The sequence below is a fragment of the Oncorhynchus tshawytscha genome, linkage group LG02 (genome assembly GCF_018296145.1).
Source record: "Oncorhynchus tshawytscha isolate Ot180627B linkage group LG02, Otsh_v2.0, whole genome shotgun sequence".
NCBI classification, from domain to species: domain Eukaryota; kingdom Metazoa; phylum Chordata; class Actinopteri; order Salmoniformes; family Salmonidae; genus Oncorhynchus; species Oncorhynchus tshawytscha.
The window spans coordinates 38,749,926-38,772,391 of record NC_056430.1 but is presented as its reverse complement, the minus strand read 5'-3'; the positions used below and the strand labels follow the sequence as shown (position 1 = coordinate 38,772,391).

The 22,466-nt window shown below is 42.1% G+C and overlaps 1 protein-coding gene across 1 annotated transcript in view; it reads right to left on the bottom strand.

Moving 5' to 3' along the window:
- LOC112215957 (serine/threonine-protein phosphatase 6 regulatory ankyrin repeat subunit C) overlaps nucleotides 1-21,160 on the bottom strand; it is a 34,927-nt gene extending 13,767 nt beyond the window's left edge. Inside the window, exons 1-21 of the mRNA XM_024375491.2 lie at nucleotides 20,985-21,160; nucleotides 18,766-18,849; nucleotides 14,835-14,913; nucleotides 14,384-14,454; nucleotides 13,933-14,133; nucleotides 13,613-13,700; nucleotides 12,921-13,063; nucleotides 12,451-12,663; nucleotides 12,095-12,173; nucleotides 11,727-11,841; nucleotides 5,454-5,536; nucleotides 5,042-5,159; nucleotides 4,868-4,936; nucleotides 4,591-4,731; nucleotides 4,445-4,504; nucleotides 2,948-3,059; nucleotides 2,388-2,459; nucleotides 1,865-2,066; nucleotides 1,594-1,681; nucleotides 1,222-1,339; nucleotides 73-292 (exon numbers count right to left, since the gene is read on the bottom strand). Coding sequence (XP_024231259.1) covers nucleotides 73-292; nucleotides 1,222-1,339; nucleotides 1,594-1,681; nucleotides 1,865-2,066; nucleotides 2,388-2,459; nucleotides 2,948-3,059; nucleotides 4,445-4,504; nucleotides 4,591-4,731; nucleotides 4,868-4,936; nucleotides 5,042-5,159; nucleotides 5,454-5,536; nucleotides 11,727-11,841; nucleotides 12,095-12,173; nucleotides 12,451-12,663; nucleotides 12,921-13,063; nucleotides 13,613-13,700; nucleotides 13,933-14,133; nucleotides 14,384-14,454; nucleotides 14,835-14,913; nucleotides 18,766-18,849; nucleotides 20,985-21,011 — 2,383 coding nt within the window. The 5' untranslated portion in view covers nucleotides 21,012-21,160. The remainder of the gene's footprint in view (nucleotides 1-72; nucleotides 293-1,221; nucleotides 1,340-1,593; nucleotides 1,682-1,864; nucleotides 2,067-2,387; nucleotides 2,460-2,947; nucleotides 3,060-4,444; nucleotides 4,505-4,590; nucleotides 4,732-4,867; nucleotides 4,937-5,041; nucleotides 5,160-5,453; nucleotides 5,537-11,726; nucleotides 11,842-12,094; nucleotides 12,174-12,450; nucleotides 12,664-12,920; nucleotides 13,064-13,612; nucleotides 13,701-13,932; nucleotides 14,134-14,383; nucleotides 14,455-14,834; nucleotides 14,914-18,765; nucleotides 18,850-20,984) is intronic.
- Nucleotides 21,161-22,466: the final 1,306 nt, after the last annotated feature.

Genomic DNA, 22,466 nt, shown 5'->3' with positions numbered 1-22,466 from the left:
CCAAACCCACACTGTGTGTTACTCACTGAGGTTATTTGTAGACTCTCAGGGAAGGTCGTGTGTGTGACTCACCGTGGTAAGCGGCCCAGTGGGTGGGAGTGTATCCGCTGTAGTCCAGCATGGAGTCGAGGGGGTCGGTGCGTGTGGCGCCCTGCAGCAGGCTGCGCAGAAGCTCCATGTGGCCGCAGGAGGCGGCCAGGTGCAGGGGGGTGCGCCCCCGGAAATCCCTGCACAGAGCCGAAGCATCATGCTCCAGCAGGGCCGACACACAGTCCTCACTGCCCATCACCGCCTGCAGGAGGAGACAGAAAGAGTTAAAGAGACAGAACCCTTCACTGACAAGAGAAAGAGGACAGAGAGATCGAGAAGAACAGTTGAAAGGAATAACTTTCTTGGACCATCACTGCAGGTCAATATACACTACATGACCAAAACTGTGTGAACACCTGCTCGCCCAACATCTCATTCCAAAATCATGGGCATTAATACAGAGTTGGTCTCCAGGGAGTATTGCACCAGAAGACCGGTGATTTTTACTCGCTTCAGCACTTGGCGGTCCCATTCTGTGAGCTTGTGGCGCCTACCCCTTCGCGGCTGAGCCGTTGTTGCTCCTAGACCTTTCCACGTCACAATAACAGCACTTAAGAGTTGACCGGGGCAGCTCTAGAAGAAATTTGACAAACAATCCTATGACGGTGCCACTTTGAAAGTCACAGAGCTCTTCAGTAAGGCTCCCGAGTGGCACTGCATCACTACAGACCCTGGTTTGATCCCAGACTGTATCATAACCGGCCGTGATCAGAAGTCCCGTAGGGCGGTGCACAGTTGACCCAGCGTCGTCCGGGTTAGGGGAGAGTTTGGCCCGGGGTAGGCCGTCATTGGAATTAAGAATTTGTTCTTAACTGACTTGCCTAGTTAAATAAAGGTTAAATAAAATTGCAAAAATACTGTCAATGTTTGTCTATGGAGATTGCGTGACTGTGTGCTCGATTTTATACACCTGTCAGCAATGCGTGTGGCTGAAATAGCAGAATCCACTAATTTTATGGGATGTCCACATACTTTTGTATATATAGTGTAGTTCATCAGCAGTTTCTCTAAGTGTCCCATCTACCCAGATTCAATGAATGTGACTGCAGGGGACACCCATTGGCAATATATTTTGAGATTCAGCAGATGTTATGGTTAGACCAAGCACATACACATGGTGGGGACACTCACAGCTCTGTGTAGGGCAGTGCGGCCTCGCTTGTCGGCGGCGTCGACCCCGGCTCCCTTCTCCAGCAGGATGTGGACACAGTCAGTGTGGCTGCCCAGAGCTGCCAGCATCAGAGCCGTCCTACACACACACACACACACACACACACAATCCCAGGGGTTTTTACACACAAATAACCAGTAGGTAAAAAAAGGGATCCCACTACCTGAGAATTGTGTTTTAAAAAAACAGCAAAAATCATCTTTCCTATTCTAGTGGGTGCACACATATTCAACAAACACATACTCAACAAACACATTTTTCAACAAACACACATTTTTCAACAAACACATTATTCAACAAACATGTTCAAGAAATGAATGACAGTCACTCACTGTCCCTGTACGTCGGCAATGTCGATGATGTCAGCCTTCTCCCCTCGGTTGACCAGCATGAGCAGACAGTCTGTTTGGCCGTTGGAAGCTGGAGGAGGTGGTGACGGAGGTCAAATATTGAGACAAGCTCACACACACACACAATGAAGAGCAGGTAACAGAGAAGACTGAAAATATTGACAAAAGCTCATACACACATCCAAACACCATTGTGGATTAGAATCTAACAATCACAAAAACCACGGAAAGTGGAAAACGCACACACACACACCTGCGACATGGAGTGGGGTCCACTTGTTGCGCCGCTCCCTGAGGTGGCAGGAGACCCCATGGGACAGCAGGACCTCCAAGCACTGAGCGTGTCCCTTCTGGGCCGCCAAGTATAGGGCGGTGCGCCCCCCCGCATCCCGAACGTCCAGACTCACCAGCGTCTCAGACAGCACCCCCAACGCCTCACAGTGACCGTTATACGCCTGGGTGGAGGGAGAAAAACACGAGTGTGAGAATGGCGATGGGTCACTGTGTTCGAGGGACATCACACTCCAACTTCAGAACTAGAACCACACAACAGTCAAACTGAAGTGTGTAAACGTGTCAATTCATTGGGTAAGTGTGTTAAATTAATAGTTCACTCCAACTTTGAACTTGCACTGTAGAACTAAGAGGCACCATAATTAAACTAGTGCAATGTGTTCATTTGAAGTTGAAACAATCTATAGAAAGCGCATAGACAGTACAGCCAAGTAGACCTTCAGGCCAGCGGAAACGAGGCTCAGCGGGTGTACTGTACTCACGGCTAAGTGCAAAGGGCTAACTGGAACACTGCTCTCCACGTCTCCCAGACAGTTGAACGACATCTCCAAGAGCTGGGGGACAGAGGGACAAAGACAGGAGTTTAGAACCTGTACATAATGCACCACATTCAGAGATTACTGCACTTCCCAAAGGAAGCGGTACACGACTCAGTCACCTGAGCTTAGCCCTGTGACGAGGAAGTGAAAGTAAATGATTTACCGACACCCACTCCCAGCGCTTAAAAGGTGTGGATGAAAATACCACTTTATTACAAAGGCTATGACCAGTTTCAAACCAAGTGCAAATTTGAACACATCTCAATGCTCTAAAGTTTCCTCGTCTTCATCGGCACTGATCTGAAAACAACGGACTAGTGAAAGCAACATGGTTGGATGTCTACTAGGACTTCACCGCCACTTGTCCTGTTCTTTCATAGTGCAGAAGACGAGGAGGGTAAGCCACTGTTGAAATGCATCCGTGATACGACTCATCTTTGCCTGTCTGTCTGCAGCATACACACACACACACACACACACAGTCCCTCCTCCCACTGACTCACCAGCTCCAGGTTCTGCTTGTTTCCGTGGGCTGCTGCGTAGTGGACTGCGCTGTAACCCTTGGTGTTCCTCAGAGCCGGGTCAGCCCCGTTATCCAGCAGATACTCCAAACAACTACACATACAGGGGAGACCGTCATGTTAGGTCAACCAACAAGCTTCTGGATACACAACTATGTCAACACAGAGAGAGGAAAAAAATAGTGATCAAACAACAAGCCGTCAAATACAATGAACAAACATATAAACACAACATGTGAAGTGTTGGTCCCATGTTTCATGAGCTGAAATAAAAGATCCCAGAAATGTTTCATACGCACAAACAGCTTATTTCTCTCAAATCTTGTACACAAATTTATTTACATCCTTGTTAGTGAGCGTTTCTCCTTTGCCAAGATAATCCATTCACCTGACAGGTGTGGCATATCAAGAAGCTGATTACACAGCACGATCATTACACAGGTTCATATTGTACTGAGCCACTAAAATGTGCAGTTCAGTCACAACACGTCACAGGTGTCTCAAGTTGAGGGAGCGTGCAACTGGCATGCTGAGTGCAGGAATGTCCACCAGAGCTGTTGCCAGAGTATTTAATGTTCATTTCTCTACCATAAGCCACCTTCAAATTCGTTTTATATAAGTTGGCAGTATGTCCAACCATCCTCACACCCACAGACCACGTGTATGGCGTCATGTGGGCGAGCCATTTGCTGATGTCAACGGTATGGCTATGGTATGGGCAGGCATAAGTTAGACAACGTACACAATTGCATTTTATTTACGGCAATTTGAATGCACAGAGATACCGTGACTAGATCCTGAGGCTCTTTGTCGTGCCATTCATCTGCCGCTATCATCTCATGTTTCAACATGATAATGCAAGGCCCCATGTCACAAGGATCTGTACATAATTGCTGGAAGCTGAAAATGTCACAGTTCTTCCATGGACTGTACACTCACCAGACATGTCACCTATTGAGCATGTTTAGGATGCTCTGGATCAACATGTACAATGGCATGTTGCAGTTCCCGCCAACATCCAGCAACTTCGCGTAGCCATTGAAGAGGAGTGGGACAACATTCCACAATCAACAGCTTGATCAACTCAATGCTAAGGAGATGTGTTGCGCTGCATGAAGCAAATGGTGGTCCCATGCCCCTACCTTATTTTTAAAGGTATCTGTAACCAACAGATGCATATCTGTATTCCCAGTAATGTGAAATCCATAGATTAGGGCCTAATGAATTGATTTCAATTGACTGATTTCCTTATATGAAATGTAACGCAGTAGAATCTTTAAAATTGTTGCATGTTGCGTTTATATTTTTGTTCAGTATACATGGGCGGGTTAACTTGAACTGGAAACCATTGCAGGAAAGTGTACATTTCTAAACAGTTCCCATCTTCTGAGAAACCAACATTTTTGAGCTTGGTCAGTTGGTAGGTTTATATGTTTTAAGCTGGATAAAACTGAGATGACATCATGGTGAGGGACTTACAAAAAGTCCTCCTTTGCCCTCTCCTCACTCTGGTGTCCGACTGAGTAATGTCTGTCCACTCTGGGGGGGGAAAAAATGTCAGTTAAATTTTGGAGTCTGGTATATTTTTTGCCCCTCTGTGTGTGTGTTGTGTGTGTGTGTCTCACCGGCAGAAGGTCTGCGATGCGGCAGCGTAGTGCAGGGGGCTGCAGCCTTTCTGGTCCAGCTCATTCACCTCGGCACCAGCACTCACCAAGGCAACCGTGCACTGGTAGCTCCCATTCGCAGCAGCGTAGTGCAAAGGAGCTCTGCCAAGAGAGGGAGGGAAGAGGAGATAGGTGATGAGTCACACTCACGGGAGAAGGGACGAGAATAAAATAGCATTTGTGTCAGAGTGAATCCTATGGGGAAAAACAAGTTGAACTCCAGAATGAGACCACTCACTTTCCCAGTTTGTCCTTTTTACTCAAGTCGGCACCACTGCTCAACAGCAAGTTAAGACACTCAACGTTTCTGCAGTCAAAGAGAGAACAGAAATACAAATGAGATGATTACAAAACCATTAACAAAGCTCTCTCTACATTAACAAAATGTGTGTGCGCGGGTACGCGTGCTCACCCTCCAGAGGCAGCGGCGTGCAGGCAGGTCCTCCCCAGGCTGTCTGGGGTGTTTATGTCAAACCCGGCTGACAGCACATACTCGTTGCTTAGAGATGATACAATGCTGTACAGCTGACCTGCAGGAAGCGCGACAGCACAAAACAGGAAGTGTGGTCATACAGGGTGACCACATCAGGAGGTCTGGAAAGAACAATGGCCTTTGTGTGTAGTGTGAAGGACATCTATTCAAATCTCTGTTTCTGAACATAACACTAAATGAGGAAAAGCTAGTAGTTAAAGAATGTGTTTTATGTACGTGCCCTCTCACATTCCATCTGATAAAGAACTACTTAGGTCAATTTGAATGTACGCATCCATGAAACATGATCCGTTTCCATTATACAAACAACAATTTCAGTCTAAAGACTTACCTGAGGAGAGTAACTTGCGACAACAGTCTGAAAACCCGTAGAGCACAGCCAAATGCAACGAAAACATCCCATGAATCCCTTGTCTACAGAGAAAGAGAGAGAAACAATGACAGATGGATAAGGGAAGATATAAGACGGGCAAGGAGATCAGACACTGTATCGTCTCAAATATGTAACATACAATGTTAACTAGAAGAGAAATGCAAGCTTTGCTGCTAGTTCTGTTGAGAGGACCATTATGTTGCATAAGCAGTGGAAGAGCTGATCTTCTGACAACATTCTCTCAGGAGAGATGTCTTGTTCTGCCATAAATACAGTTGTTCTACACCTGAATTGTGTCTCTTTTCTGTAACCTGACTGTGTATATGTGTGTCGGTTATTCTATCCTTGAGGGGACCAAAAATCCCGAAAGTCCCCACAAGGATAGCAAAACGATCCATTGTGGGGACATTTCCTATGTCCCCATGATGACAAAGGCTATTTTAAGCTTAGGGGTTAGGTTTACGGTTAGGGTAGGGGGTTAGGTTAAGTGTAGGGGTTAGGTTAGAGAAAATAGGATTTTGAATGGAAATCTATTTTAGGTCCCCACGAGGATAGAAGAACAAACCGTTTGTGTGTGTGTATGAGCAGCATTTTCCATAAATAAATATAGGATAGCATGCCCCCCCCAATTAGATTTTTTTTCAGATAGAGTTCTATTTTGGTGGCCTCTGGTACATTCTAATACCTTAATTCCATCCGAAACACAAAGTTACATTATTGAATACTTTAACAACTTTACTAGGCTTGGGCAGAATCCCGTATAGGTTTGTGCAGAATACAGTGAGGGAAAAAAGTATTTGATCCCCTGCTGATTTTGTACGTTTGCCCACTGACAAAGAAATTACTAGTCTATAATTGGTAGGTTTATTTGAACAGTGAGAGACAGAATAACAAAAAATCCAGAAAAACCTGTGTCAAAAATGTTATAAATTGATTTGCATTTTAATGAGGGAAATAATTATTATTTCTTGCTCCCAGGTGTCTTTTATACAGGTAATGACCTGAGATTAGGAGCACACTCTTAAAGGGAGTGCTCCTAATCTCAGCTTGTTACCTGTATAAAAAACACCTGTCCACAGAAGCAATCAATCAGATTCCAAACTCTCCACCATGTCCAAGACCAAAGAGCTCTTCAAGGATGTCAGGGACAAGATTGTAGACCTACACAAGGCTGGAATGGGCTACAAGAACATCACCAAGCAGCTTGGTGAGAAGGTGACAACAGTTGGTGCGATTATTCGCAAATGGAAGAAACACTCGTTAGCATTCTCATTAGCATATTTAGCTCGCAGCCTCTATGGTAATGTGCTATTGTGCTAATTTTGCATTCTCTAATACACACACAATGGGCTTTAAACATTTTAGCACCCCCTTGTGTACTAAACCGGTAACACCGTAAATCCCGGGATGAGAGAAGGACGGTATGATGATATGAAAAACTCTAGACTTTACCTCCCAGATTGGTAAAATTAGTCATGCTACTGAGTAGAAAGACATTACTTCACAAATAAAATTACTGAAAATGTATGAATTCCGTATGCGGTTTTTGTTATCGTCTAGGCTTAGATGATCAGGACTATTTTCTAAGTAAGAGAACCATTTTTAACATTAAAACCAATCATCACTTCATATTTACAGTACTGCAAAGTATGAATTGCCACAATGATGTTTGTTCTTCAAATTATGTATTTTATTGTCTCTGCTGCTGTGGACACTTATGCCTCTATTTTCGGCTGGCGTTAAGGCAGTACTAGTGACAAACGCACGTTCAAGGGCAATTTTGACCCATTAAAGCCAGCTTATTTAAGACCAACCAAAAGCTGGTTTAAGCTGTAACGCGGGTGGTTATGGCATGCATTTTGACAGAGGAAATGCAGCCCATCCAGACATGATGCACACCGCCCATACGCACATGGAACAAGAGTAATGTGATTTTTATTTGATTAAAACCCAGGCATAGCCTCCCCTCTCAATGAAGGTTTGTTTTTTTTGTCCTGCCCAATGTAAATCGCCAAGTAGTCAAGACTGTCGATAAAGGGTTTGGCTCGTGAGACCGCTTGGAAATAAATCTTAAGTCACCAAAGTTTTATTAAAAAATAAAGTTTGAGAAGAGCAAAACAGTGAGCTGACATGAACCTTTATCTATGTATTGTAGGTAGGCCTAAATTATTTTAGCCACGCAGCTTCTGTTTTGGACGTGCGTAAAGCCCCCTCCATGATGTAGGCTACATGTGCCCATCATGAAAGGAGAGATTAGGACCTCGGTGAATACCATGTGTAAGATGGTTCCAGTGTTTATAACATATTATTTGGGGGCAGTATAACGGTGAGTGGACATTCCCCCTTTCTTTTTATATTGGATGTGAAAAGTTTAGATATGTGTAAAAACCTGCCATAGTCTAAGCTGCCTTGTCTCTATTATATACCCACAGGGAGCAATTATGGTTCCTGGAATTGTATTTAGACTTAGCCTATTTTAAAACAAGTTGTTTTGTTTTCATTAGAATTTGATTATCAATAGCCTAGTGAATTTAATCTTTCTTATTGACTACGGCATGTCCACAGACTGCAATTTACAGTAGGCCTAGCCCCTATATCAGTGTGAGTTCTACAGCCTGTTGAACAATGTATTTATATATTGAAGCAATGCAATTAGAACCATGTGGACTGCAAACATATTTTGCAAATATGGAGCAGGCTATTTAATGAACTAGGCTATAATTGACTAACATTGATATTGGAGTAGACGACAACGCAATACATTAAAGACCGTAAATACACAACTTGAAGCAACCACATAGTGTATTCATACCCCTTGACATTTGGTTTTTGGGGATTTTTACTGAGGATGGATACTAACAACAATACTAACCTAATTGACAGAATGAAAAGAAAGCCTGTAAAGAATAAACATATTCCATGACATGTATCCTGTTTGCGACAAGGCACTAAAGTAATACTGCAAAAAGTGACAAATCAATTCACTTTTTGTCCTGAATACAAAGTATTCTGTTTGCAGCAAATCCAATACAAACACATTACTGAGTAGAACTCTCTATATTTTGAAGCATAGTGGTGGCTAAATCATGTTATGAGTATGCTTGTAATGGTTAAGGACTGGGGAGTTTTTCAGGATAAAAAAAAAAATACATGTAATGGAGCTAAGCACAGGCAAAATCCTAGAGGAAAACCTGGTTCAGTCTGCTTTCCACCAGACACTGGGAGATTAATTAACTTTTCAGCAGGACAATAACCTAAAGCAAGGTTTCCCAAAGTCAGTACTTATATATATATATATATATATATATGACAAATGTTAGAATGAAAGATCTGTTCAAAAAGAGCCGTTCGTTGGCGAACAACCCACCACTAGGCTACACTGACCAGTCACATTAGCGGTCACTGGCAAGACTCAACATGGGCTTAGAATCCCAGGAAAATATAAACAAGAGCTTTAGTTTCCTTGTTCCGTTGCGATACCATGGAAATACACCGACATTGTATGATTTATGAATAGCAAAGGGATATATGAGATTGACTTGATTCAGTCAGTTCGACACCTTTTAGAAACTATTTAACACAAGCCGTTCGGTCGTCAATCAAAGAAACAGTAAATAGCCTATGCGCCCAATTCTGTGGCTGGCTATAGGCCTATGAAACACGCGAAAGAAAACAAATGTGCCACAAAACAATAATTAAGTGGATTTCAACTCATTGTTACCACTTACATTACATGGGATGTGTAAATTCACTCACAGGAGATGAAGCATCATGCTCTCCCTCCTCCTTGAAAATACATTTGCCTGAAGCCAACCACAGCGCACAAAAATCACACAGGTACCGAGAGGCAAGACAGACTGCAGACTAACAAACCAGGGCCCTGTTTCCCAAAAGCATCTTAAGGCCTTTCAGCCTATAAGTACCCGCTAGAGAACGTTGCCGGGCATCTCCTTTTGCATATGATCATCAGATGCATATCAACCCACAAGATGCAGCAAACATAAGCACCAACAATTGATAAATTGGGCATCAACTATTAGAAAGGAGTAACGGCATGAAGAAATATTTGTGGAAATATATATATATTTTTAAATACCAATAGTTATTTGTTTAGATTGTAGAATTATACAAAACATATCCTTGACTAAGTCCAACAAAAAACATAGGCCTATAGCCTATTTTAGTTTCCCTTACAATAAAAACATTGCAGTGTAATCCACTTGATCAACTTTAGATTTGTAGATTCAATTAGTAATAGAGGAGTTAAAGTAATTAGAAAAGTCCAGTTACAGCTTCTTTTGACAAAACAAAAAACATAATATAATCAGCCAGGTGCACAGGTGAAATTATTTGCTGTAATCCTAAACAAAAGCACCAGTGCATAAAGAATTGTAAAGGACGAATTGCAATAATAAATATGTGGAAATACACTGCATTTGGAAGGTATTCAGACCCCTCGACTTTTACCACATTGTGTTATGTTACAGCCTTATTCTAAAATGGATTCAATCGTTTTTTTTAAACTTCATTAAACTATACACAATACTCCATACTGACAAAGCCCCAAATTTTTTTTTAGAAATGTTTGCAAATTTAAAAAAAAAAATTTTTTTAATTATATATATATATATAATTAAATATCACATTTACGTAAGTATTGAGACCCTTTACTCAGTACTTTGTTGAAGCACCTTTATTTAGTCTTATTGGGTATGACGCTACAAGCTTGGCACACCTGTATTTGGGGAGTTTCTCCTATTCTTCTCTGCAGATCCGATCCAGCTCTGTCAGGTTGGATGGTGAGCGTCGCTGTACACGTCTATCCAGAGATGTTCGATCGGGTTCAAGTCTGGGCTCTGGCTGGGTCACTCAAGGACACTGAGACTTGCCCCAAAGCCACTCCTGTGTTGTTTTGGATGTTTGCATATGGTTGTTGTCCTGTTGGATGGTGAACCTTCGCCCCAGTCTGAGGTCTCTGAAGCGGGTTTTCATCAAGGATCTCTGTACTTTGCTCCATTCATCTTTCCCTCAATCCTGACTAGTCTCTTAGTCCCTGCAGCTGAAAAACAACCCCACAGCATGATGCTGCCACCATCATGCATCACCGTAGGGATGGTGCCAGGTTTCCTGCAGATGTGACCCTTGGCATTCTGGCCAAATGGTTCAATCTTGGTTTCATCAGACCAGAGAATCTTGTTTCTCATGGTCTGAGAGTCCTTTAGGTGCCTTTTAGCAAACTCCAAGCGGACTGTCACATGCCTTTTACTGAGGAGTGGCTTCCTTCTGGCCACTACCATAAAGGCCTGATTGGTGGAGTGCTGCAGAGATAGTTGTCCTTATGGAAGGTTATCCCATCTCCACAGAGGAACTCTGGAGCTCTGTCAGAGTGACCATCAGGTTCTTGGTCACCTCCCTGACCAAGGCCCTTGTCCCATGATTGCTCAGTTTGTCCAAGCGGCCAGCTCTAGGAAGAGTCTTGGTGGTTCCAAACTTCTTCCATTTAAGAATGATGGAAGCCACTGTTCTTGGGGACCTTCAACGCTGCAATTTCTTTTGGTACTCTTTCCCAGATCTGTGCATCGACACAATCTTGTCTTGGAGCTCTACATACAATTCCTTTGACCTTAGGCTTGGTTTTTGCTCTGACATGCACTGTAAACTGTGGGACCTTATATAGATTGTATAGATGTATTATTAATACATTTGCAAAAATTTAGAAAAAAAAACAGTTTTCACTTTCTCATTATGGGTTATGGTGTGTAGATTGATGAGGGAAATGTTTGAATAAGGCTATAATGTAACAAAATGTGGAAAAAGTGAAGGGGTCTGAATACTTTCCGAATACTTTCCAAATTCATGACAAGATATAAAAAGTTCACAAGATATACATTTGTTGATTGTAGTGGACACTATTGTGCCCTTATACGCGTGCCATTATGCATGAACCAATCTCATCTTCTCTTTATGCTTTGGGTCCACAGTCAGCACACAGCTTTTGGGCTTTGTGTGAGCAAGACTCACAAACAAAATCGATTGCACTGGACATCGTTTTCACGGGCCTTGTTCCGTGTACACCTGCCGAAGGTGTCGCATAATCTCTGAGGCGGTTGCATGGCATGGCCTCTCGTGAAAAAGTCTATCCCATACCGATCAGATCAAAATGACTCCACATCCATTTCAAACTCAAAACTGATCCTCTGTGGAAAGTAGCCGCGCTTAACAGTCTCTCACCTGGCTGTGTCAGCACCGTTAGTCATCAGGGTGCTTATCAGCAGCTCGTGGCCGTGCTTAGCAGCAACGTGAAGAGGAGTATTGCCATATTTATCTACACAGTCTATATCCCCACCTGCACATAGGAGAGAGAGGGGGGGCAGAGGAGATTTGCACCATATTGTTTTTCACACAGTTATGAGATGCCATCCGGCTGTTGGAATTGTGGTGGTTGCTATGGGCTGGAGGATGAGTGTTGTGTATGTTTGGCTGGTGCGCTTAACTGAAGTTTGTCCCTGAAATACTGCAGGCACTTTTCACAAACACACTATCCTTGTATTTGAAGTGTAGTGTGTGATAATTGTGTTGTATGATGTGTGTGTGGTTACCGTTTTGGATAAGGATCTGGGAGCGGGTGAAGCGCCCGTGAATAGCGGCCATGTGCAAAGGGCTCTTCCCTTCTTTACTCTGTGAGAGAAAGAGAGAAACAAAAACATTTATTGTTATGAAAATAATCGATTTACCTCAAACATACACAAAACAACTTGGGATGTTATTCAAAATATCCTTGTTTATAAATGCCACTTCTGTCATCTGTTGACTAAGACTCCCAAATGGCAACCTATTCCTTATATAGTGCACTACATTTGACCAGGGCCCATAGTGCACTATATAAGGAATAGGGTGCCATTTGGGGTGCAACCAATCCCTTATTCCCTCATTTCCCGGGAGTCCTCCGACTGACCTGCATGTTGACGTCAGCACCGTTGTTGACTAGCAGCTCGAGGCAGAGTGCCCCGTTGGTTGAGACAGCGGCCAGGTGTAGCGGCGTGCCACCGTGGTGGTTGGGTTGGTTGACGTTGGCGCCGCGGTTCACCAGCTCATTGGCCACCGCCTCCTGGCCCGTGTAGCACGCCATGTGGAGCGCTGTGTTCCCAAAGGCGTTAGGCTCATCAATCTGACGTGGAGACAAAGAAAAGGCAGAAATTAGATGGTGAGATGGTTATAGGGCCTGAAGACTTCCCTGATAGGCCCTAACCTAAATTATACTAGGAATGCACTTTTGTAAAAAAAAAAATATATAATAATAATAATAATAATAAATAAAAATGTAAAAAAACACACAAGCAAAGAATTCAAAAATAGGAAGCCACACGACAGATTGAGTGACCTTATGATGGTGACCGTATGGAGCCCCACCCCCTGGCACCTCACCTCTGACCCCAGCCGCAGCAGGTACTTAACCACCTCAATCTGGCCGCTGGCAGCTGCAGCGTGGAGCGGGGTATAACCGCGCTTGTCCCTGCACATGGCGTCCGCGCTCCGCGACACAAGAAGCTTCACGATCTGCAGATGCCCTGAGGGAAGAGGAGACAACCATACATTCATGGAACATACAGACACTACAGACACACAGACAGGTTAACGAAAGCCTTGGCAATTTTCTGTTTGTGTGTGAGGATATGCAATTTGGCACAGGTTTTCTTTTCTTTGTAGACAAGGATCCTTTGTAGGGTTGTCACGCTACCGGTATCACAATACTTGGACGTATCGTGGCAAGGAAACAAAACATGGAGGATTTAATTTCTTGAGGAAAACCGACCAAAGTTAGACCAAACAGCATTAATTTGTCACCTAGTCAAATGTGTTTATTTTACAAGCTATAGCACCCACAATTTTACATAGTCGATTTTTAATAGGACAATAGAGTTTAGCCCAATTTGTGTTTTCTTTTTTGCCATGGAAAATCTGGTATCGGGATACTGGTATCGTGACAACCCTAATTGCTTGACAGGAGGTTTGCAAGTTGATTTCCAGATCAGTGCCTTTGCTCAGGCCAAGCCTCTTGAACAAGGAGAGGAAAGTGTGTCAATTTAAGGAAGTGTCCATTCTAAGGTCCAACCCACCGAGGTATGCGGCCCAGTGGATTGGCTGCCTCTCCTTCTTATCGCTGGCACTCAGGTTGGCCCCTTTGTTGAGGAGCAAATTCACCATCTGGATACAGACAGGAGATAGTGAGTTAAAATGGGTACAGTAAGACACCTTTCTGAGGAGAGGAAGACCAGCTCAGCAAAGAGGCTGTGTCTGAAATGGCACCAGTTCCCTGTATAGCGGATACTATCCGGGTCCTGGTCAAAAATAGTGAACTTTATAGGGGATAGGGTGCCATTTCAGTATTACTCAAAACCCTCCACCCTATGACCGTAAAACCCTGCAGTGACCCGACCTCCACATGGCCGCTGTGTGCAGCGTGGTGCAGAGCAGTCCTGCCGGAGCGGTCCGCCACGTTCAGGCTGCTCAGCTTGGGGATGAGAGCCTCAGCGCAGCGTGTGGCCCGGTTGGCTGCAGCCACATGCAACGGCGTCTGCCAGAATTTATCCCTGGCATTGACCTCCGCATCCTGTCTCAGCAGCAGCCCCACGGCCTTCTGGGAAAGATGGTAGGAGAATAAATAAAAAGTATGAGGAGTGCAACTTTATCACCCGACATTCATATAGCTACTCATTCAAGGAAGGAGAGAAGATGAATTTATCTGCCATATTGATTACCTAAGAAAATGAGCCCTGAGAAGTGCTATTAAGACTGATGAGGAATTCCAGGTAAATGACTGTAGCAGGTTTTACATATTGTATTTGACATGGCCTTCAGACAGTACTGTCCTGCAAAGATAGTCTTACTTCGTTCTGTGAGGCAGCTGCCCGATGCAGGGGAGTCCGCCAGCCTTGGTCCTTAGCGTTAATACTAGCACCTGAGAGAGAGAGGAGCAAGCAGGCAAGAGAAAGAGAGTGAGAGATAAAGGACGAACTCAGTCAACTATTCTGTAGCTCAGCTCAACCTTTAAAAAAAATTTATAATATGCAGATAGTATCGAAAATTTGTTCCAATTCAGCCAATCACAATGGGCCTCAGATCTCAGATGGTCAGTAACATTTGCACACTTCTCTGATCAGTTTTTGACTTTAGGATAGGGCTTCTTATCATCATTGACAAGAGGAAAGGGTTTCAATGATGGTTGTATATTCTAACAGATATGATTAACTGTCCTTTATTAAACAATAGGATAGGGATAATTGAGTGAACAATGCGAATCCCTCTGAAAACGGTCTGTCTCGTGCTGGAGAATGTTACCTGAATTAATGAGAAGATCCATAATGTGAACGTCACCCAAACACGCAGCAGCATGTAAGGGGGTACGGCGTTCTTGGTCCTGAGGAGAGACAGCAGACAGAGAAACAACAGTTAGCAAGAGCCCAGATTTAAGCCCACTGTTGGTTCTGATATCATCCTAAGGCAGTGTATTAAAAACAAACAGTGAGTTGAACGATAAACCCCAAAGCCAAAGAATATAAGACATGCTACATCTAACATGACAGGCTTGAACTTCACACCAACTATGGAAAATAGCTTTCAATTACAGGACATTAAAAATACATAAATAAAAATTGCCCTCATCCTTCAAAAAAAGTCAAGTTAAAAGAATATTCAATATGAATGCACAGTGGAACTTTTAACTCACAAAATAATCAGTCGGGGTTAGGTCTGCTTTATTTTGCAAGGAGGTAGACCGGATTCTTTTATTCTGCAAACTGAAAGAAGTTCCCTGGCGACTCAAACTGAATTCTTCCACTGCTCTCGATGTTTGCTACATACTTCAGTCTGAGACTGCCATCGTTGAAGAAGTTTGTGTTGACGTCAAAATGAGTGCTGTTGTACATAAAGTTATCAGCGATTGGATCATCTCTAACTAAACTCTAACTTTCAAAACGCAGCATACCCACACGCATTTTGGCTCTGGACTAACCAATAGTTTTTTTGTGACCAATCAGAATGGTCCGAATGTGATTGCATTCTAGAAATCATTGGGAGGTACTCAGATCCAGACTCGTTGCAGAGAAGAAACTAACGTTAGCTTTTGGCAGCGCAAGGAGTCTGAGTAGCCAGGCAACAAAAGTGGGGCTTGAAATCCACCTTGGTGAGTAAAATTGCTCAGGCATCTCTAGCCTGTTCGCTGACCCTGTCCTCCATACTGGAATGTGTGCAGTCAGTGTAAACCCACAAGTGAATGACTCATGGCTCAGGCCTCACTCATTGCAGCCCTAGTAAGGAAATCACAGTCTTATTCTCCATACGCATCATTCAATCAGACTGACTGACTGGAGGCCGTGTGAGAATTTTAGGCCTCCGGGAAGAGAGGCTGTTTAAGGACAAAGGATCCCTGTGGGTTTTGGTTGTACAAGTTAAATATGTAATCTGTCTTGCATTGCAAGAATTCATGTTTGGATGCATTAAGGCAACAAAACTCTGTTAACTATGTGAAAGTGAAGTACAGGAAGCTCAACAGCATATTAATTAAAACCGTTTTTTTTTGCTGTGCTTGAACAGAATCTTCTTTGACTTTAAGTAGTGATTGAATACAGCCCCAGGTCTAGTGGCCACAACTGAGTATTTACAGTGGTATAATATTTGACCTCTGCCAAATAGACTCCATGACAAATGCAAAGTATATTAACATATAATGCAAACTGACTTACTGATTTAAGTTGTTGTTGTGACATTTGACAAATTGCAGCTACTGAATTTACATGCTGGCACCAAGCCATATTTGAACCAGTGCTGATTGAAAGCATGCACTCAATTTAACACCCCTTCCTCTCACTGTAGAAGTTTCTAGCCTCTCCCTGTTTTAGCTCCTGCGAGGCTGCCTGTTTGTGTGTGTGTAAAGTGGACCTAGAGCATTGTGTCAGGATTCTTTAATAGCCCACATAAGTCGAAATCCACTTTTTCAAGCTGAAAGACGATGGTATTATACAGTGACACGTTGTTTTGGCTCTGTACTCCAGCACTTTGGATTTGAAATAATACAATGACTATGATGAATGAGAAAGTTACAGATGCACAAATATCATACCCTCAAGACATGCTAACCGCTCACCCTTACAATGACAGGGGATGTTAGCATTTTGGGGGGGGTGTATGATACTTATGCCTCTAAATCATCATCATCATCATTATTCATGATTCATTCAGGAATATCCTTAATCATGGAAGCATCCACATTAATGTAGAAGTGTTTAGAAACATATTCAGTTGATATTTACAATAACAGTGACTCCAAAATGACAATACATTATTCACCATTAATTTCTATTAGGCACAAAAACAGTTTAAACAACCAAAACAAACACCTAATGCATGCAAGAAATTTGTAGATTCACAAGCTTGATGTAGTAATTGCGTGCTATGAATATAGGACCAAAACTCTTTTACTTTCTACTAATTTAATGGACATAAGTGAATTTGTCGCAATACTTTTGGCCCCCTAAAATGGCGGGACTATGTACAGAAAGTGCTGTAATTTCTAAACGGTTCACCTGATATGTATGAAAATACCCTCAAATTAAATCTGTCAGTCTGCACTTTAACCTTGTATTGTTTCAAATCCAAAGTGCTGGAGTACAGAGCCAAAACAACCAAATGTGTCACTGCCCCAATACTTCGGGGCTCAATGTATATTTGGCCTTGTTGTGACAAATCCGAAATGCCCACTTTGTGCAAATCCATGTGAATGCAGTGTCTTTTCCTATGATATGACAAAAATTAATTTCAACCTACATTTATTTTTAGGGCTGGGTTTTATTTTAATGTTACCAACGACCAGCATGGCATGTGTTTATTAAATCAGAAACATCTGCAAAGTTCTTCCTCTTCATGACTGAGATGAGCCAAACAGCCTTGTGTCCACTTGACCGCCTCAGCCATGGAGCAAATTAAACATATGTTTTTGCACCTCCGTTTTATTTTATTTTAAACTGAAAATTGCCAATTTTCACTTATTTTTCCATCTAGTCTGTATAATAAAACATTTAAAATACACACACACACACACACATATATATATAAATAAAATACACATACATACACACACACCTGACCATTTTAGAAATGTTATAAATTGTGTGATATGATAGGATTTGTACTGCAGCCGAAACAGCCTACCTACCAAAGGTTGTACCGTGTCCATTACAATATAGAAAAACACATCAACTATCTTTCAATAGTTGTCCATATTACCGGAGCTTCATATTTCTCTAACTATTTCTATGGCGGATTTGCTGATGCAATTTAAGGAAGATGCCAAAACTTGAGATAATAATAGATGGCGAAGTCAAAGATAGGCCAGTGGTTTCCATCTCTAGCGATGTTTTCCCTACAGCAATGATTATGACGAATCCAGCTCCAGAACCTGCTATAGCACAAGCTGGCTAATCTTTTGAATATGGTGTAGTCAACAACAAAAAACAGCAACAACAGATAACATTAGCTAGCTAGATAATATTATCATGCTAGCTAGCTACACCAACAGCTGTCATTGCCCTATTTGTTGATAGTAATTAACTCCACGTGGAAATTCCCACACCAAATTTTTTAATATGCATAAGTAGCCTTCATTATTTGGAGGTGGAACCTAATTGTGCATTTCTTCTCTAGGACAGGAAATTACATCAAAATAGTGGCTGCAACTTCCTCTGGGGGGGGGGGTGTCCTTTAATCTTGACAGCCAACTGGTCAGATTACCAGAGAGGTAGAATGAATGAGTGAGGAACCTGAACTGACCAGCTACTTACTTGGATGGAAGATGCCCAAAATCCCTTACTGCTAAGCTTTTCCTCCCATCAATCCCTTAACCATAAGCTAATCTGCTTCTTGTCCTCAAATACATGGGCCACGTGCATTTACGTTCAGTGCACATACACACACACAAAATACAGCTTACACTCACAAGATGGCTCTTTAAGAGAACAACATGCATAGCTACTGTTGGAAGCTGAAACCAAGAATGTGAAGTGCAAAATATTGTGGGTATAACATTACTGGTCCAAAGGATGATTGATTGACTGTGTGATATTAACTATATCTGATTCAAAGTTGACAGGAAGGTCAAAGCATGTAGAGGATTTGACAGGTAATCCCTTCCTGCTTAACTGGCTGGCCCATTAAGCGAGAGGTGGAGGAAATTGATTCACACGGGGTCATGTTCATGTGTAGCGAGCCATCTTACCAGTGCATTGACTTCTTCATTCTTGTGCAACAAAAACTTCACTTCTTCTGCATTCCGGCTAAATATAGCCTGGACCAGTGGAGTCTGGAAGAGAATATAAACACAATAAATATTCTGAGTTCAAATAAATACCATGTTTTTAAGAGTCAAAAAACAAGGGGGGTTTGCCCAGCTATCAGGGAAAATCATTGGGGAAAAACACCCCCCTCTATGGGACAAAATGCTCCCTGAAGATTGATTTTAACACATTTTTATACAATTTATTTTGGCGTTTGAGTAATTGACTCTTAAAAACAGAAGTCAAATGTTCTTATTTTAATTAAATATAGGAACAAAATGACATTGCACATCTCACTATTAACATCCTCACTATGATTTATAGTATTTTTTTTATTTAACTTTTATTTAGATTGGGTTGAGGTTTTAATGTATTTTTATTTTATTTTCGCCCTTCCTGTCCAAATCATCCTAAAGTATCTCAAATTTGTGTAACTCAAAGTTACTTTTAAATTATTATAAACTGGGTGGTTTGAGCCCTGAATGTTGATTGGCTGAAACCCGTGGTATATCAGACAATGCACCAAGGCTCATATGACAAGGGGTACGACAAAAAAAAATCTGTTCTAATTATGTTAGTAGCCAGTTTATAATAGCAATAAGGCACCCAATGGCTGTATCCAGGCACTATGCATTGAATCCTGCTGAGAACAGCCCTTAGCCGTGGTATATTGGCCATATAACACACCTCCTCAGGCCGTATTGCTTAATTTGGACATGATTTGGGAAATACTAATATAGGTATCATTGACTTGCATTCATTGCCCTGGGAGACTAAATGCAATGTGGTTTGAGAAAACAGATGTTTGCCAAGGCAGAGATGAGTGGTCGACACAGAGACGCGCGCGGGCAGCAGTGAACGCATACATTCTAGTCTAATGACGTTTATCCCCAAGCCACCTTAATGACATACCGATCCTCCTGTGAATATTTCTTGCAAAGTTGTTTGAAATGTTCTCCTGAATCACATAAAACTATGTCATAGTCAGACTACATGTCAGCATGATATTGGTGTGATGCTTCCCTGATAACACAGAGTGGATGATTGTCATTAGCAAGCCATTTGAACTTGATTGGGAATTACTAGCAGACAGACACTAGTCAGATTTGCTCACTAGCTAGCTGCATGCACCAAACACAACGTACTTGGAAAACGCCTCATCACGCAGTGTGATTCAATCGTAACAGTTGATGGAAGTGAAGTTAGCTTATTATAGATTAACATAGGGTCTCGTTAACTAGCTAAATACACAATGTGCAACTAGCTAGTTAGCATGTATGTGCAACTAGCAAGAGACCTTACCAATAAAATGTTAGTGACAGCACAGTCCCTAGCTAGCTGATTGCAGCGAGCTACAGTAGCTAAGTCCGTACCCTCGCTGCCAGCTATCTACCGTTAGCTAGCTAAGCATTTAATACATCGGTTGGTTGTTGTCTGAACAAGGTGTGCATGCCGAAAATGATAAAATCCCAAATGCTTAGACAGTTAGCTGGCTACAAATCTGAATATGACTCATCGCCAATGCTAGCTAACTAGCTACCGCATGGAATGGAAGCCTAGCTAGCCGATTAAACTCAACTCCGCTATTTATAATGGAGTTGAGCGGCAACTAGTGTGGACGGACTGGAGCTCCGACCTCACATAAAATGACGTTTCTATTGAAACCTACTGATTTTAGCACCCGACGAATAGCCCGAAATTAAACACGACATTGTTCTGTGTAATTGAGAGCTATTCGTTGGGTGCTGAAATCAGTAGTTTGATTTTTTTTTTTTACTAAACTGTATGTGACGTTCGCGTTTCAGTCGCCGCTCAACTCCATCATAAATCATTTAGTTAAATAGACTAGACTGGTTAGGCAAACTGGTATAACGTTCGTGTAAAATCCTATTGCCAAATGTAACTAGTTGGCATTAACAAGCGAACAGGTCATTGGTGACATCATTTTAGCAAACCGTCCCACATTAGAATACTTTATTGGAGCATGTAGAATGTGATCAGACTGCATCGTTTAAATAGCCATAAACTACTTTTCAGGCCAAGCACCGCAGCTAGCGTGAGCTAGCTATCAAACCCGCCCTCATGAGGAAATAGTGATAAAGGAAGCAACGGTTTCAAAAAGGAATGTTTTAGCTAGCTAACGTTAATTTGCATTACCCACCTGGTCTGTTATGTTTTGTACTCCCATCTCCCAGTCAGTCAGGCCGAAGCTTCTTCATTAGGATCGGGTGGAGATGTAACTGCGATATGTGTTATAGGGGCAATTATTCGGGGAAGGGTTTGTTCTGTGGCGTGTTTGCTCGCCGTTGTTATTGCTCTGATAGACACAAGTGTGCGTTTCTGAACGGTTGCAGTTGGTAAAGCTAGCTAGTGCAGCAGCGACATACAGTGGTCACTTTGAATAGTGTACCAACATCTATCCATAAATGTAATGATTCACCAGATTATTCCTTTAGTATAGTAATATCGTAACTATGTCACAAAAAAATATGTCTGCAATGAATGTTATACCCTTCTATATCGGTCTTCTCCAAGAAAACTACCTGGACTAGTTGTGTGTTGGGTAGCTGTATCTAATTTTTGTTGAGAACATGCATTTTTTTTTTTTTACAATCTTTTGTAGTTTTGTCAACCTTGCTATTTTTCCATCTAATTTGCGACAGATTTTCATGAAAATATTCTAAAATATGCATATGTAACAGTATAACTTTAGACCGTCCCCTCGCCCATACCCCGTTTCACATCCGTTACACATACAAACAATACGCACATTTTCCCACCAGAGATGTTTGCGTCAAATTGACTTGTCGATAAAAGGCTCTGCATAGCGCACATAAAAAAAAAAACGTTTGCGGTTTCAATCGCATTTTCAACTATACTGAGTGTGTCCATTCTGCTATTGACAGGTGCTCTCTTGCCAACAGCAAATACAAAAGTGTATGTGCGTGCTGTTTGCTAGAGCTCACATATAGCCTACACGATGAGATTAGTATGGACAAAAGAGCGAGATCATTTGTATATGTCAAACAGCAGCTAAGTGTCGAAGATCACGTTACCAGAATAAAACCCTCGATATTTACTGGAATGGCGCATCACCTTGCACTTTCAACCCTGTGAAGTTAATCATATCTAATGTATTTAATCTGTAGCCTAATAAACTGCATGCTTTCCCGACGAGTTGTAGTGGGAAGGAGGACCACACAACATGTCATCGCACCTATATGATGGTTATTATATCACCATTTGTGCATAAAAGCGTTTCCACCAACATTTCTCGCATAATTATTTTTACCTACACAAAACGATCCCACCTTGTCTAGCGCACTTTGTTTTGTCGACATTTGGAAAGTTTACCAGAGAATGGTCTGTTTCCATGAGGCCTGTCATTACATGTTTTATCCGACATGTACTTTATCAGCATAAAAGGGTTGGATGGAAGCCTGATTATTGTGATAAATACATTCATTGCCAAAATAAATTACTAATAAGTCACGTGATTAGCAGCTATTTACCTAATTTAAGTGGGAGTGGCCTAATCTAGTCACGATGACATTTCAGAAGAATCGAATGCTGCATTCATAACCAAGGGGTAAAATTGTGACGTCGTAAATACCAGTTGGATACATTCAGGTGCTTTGAACGC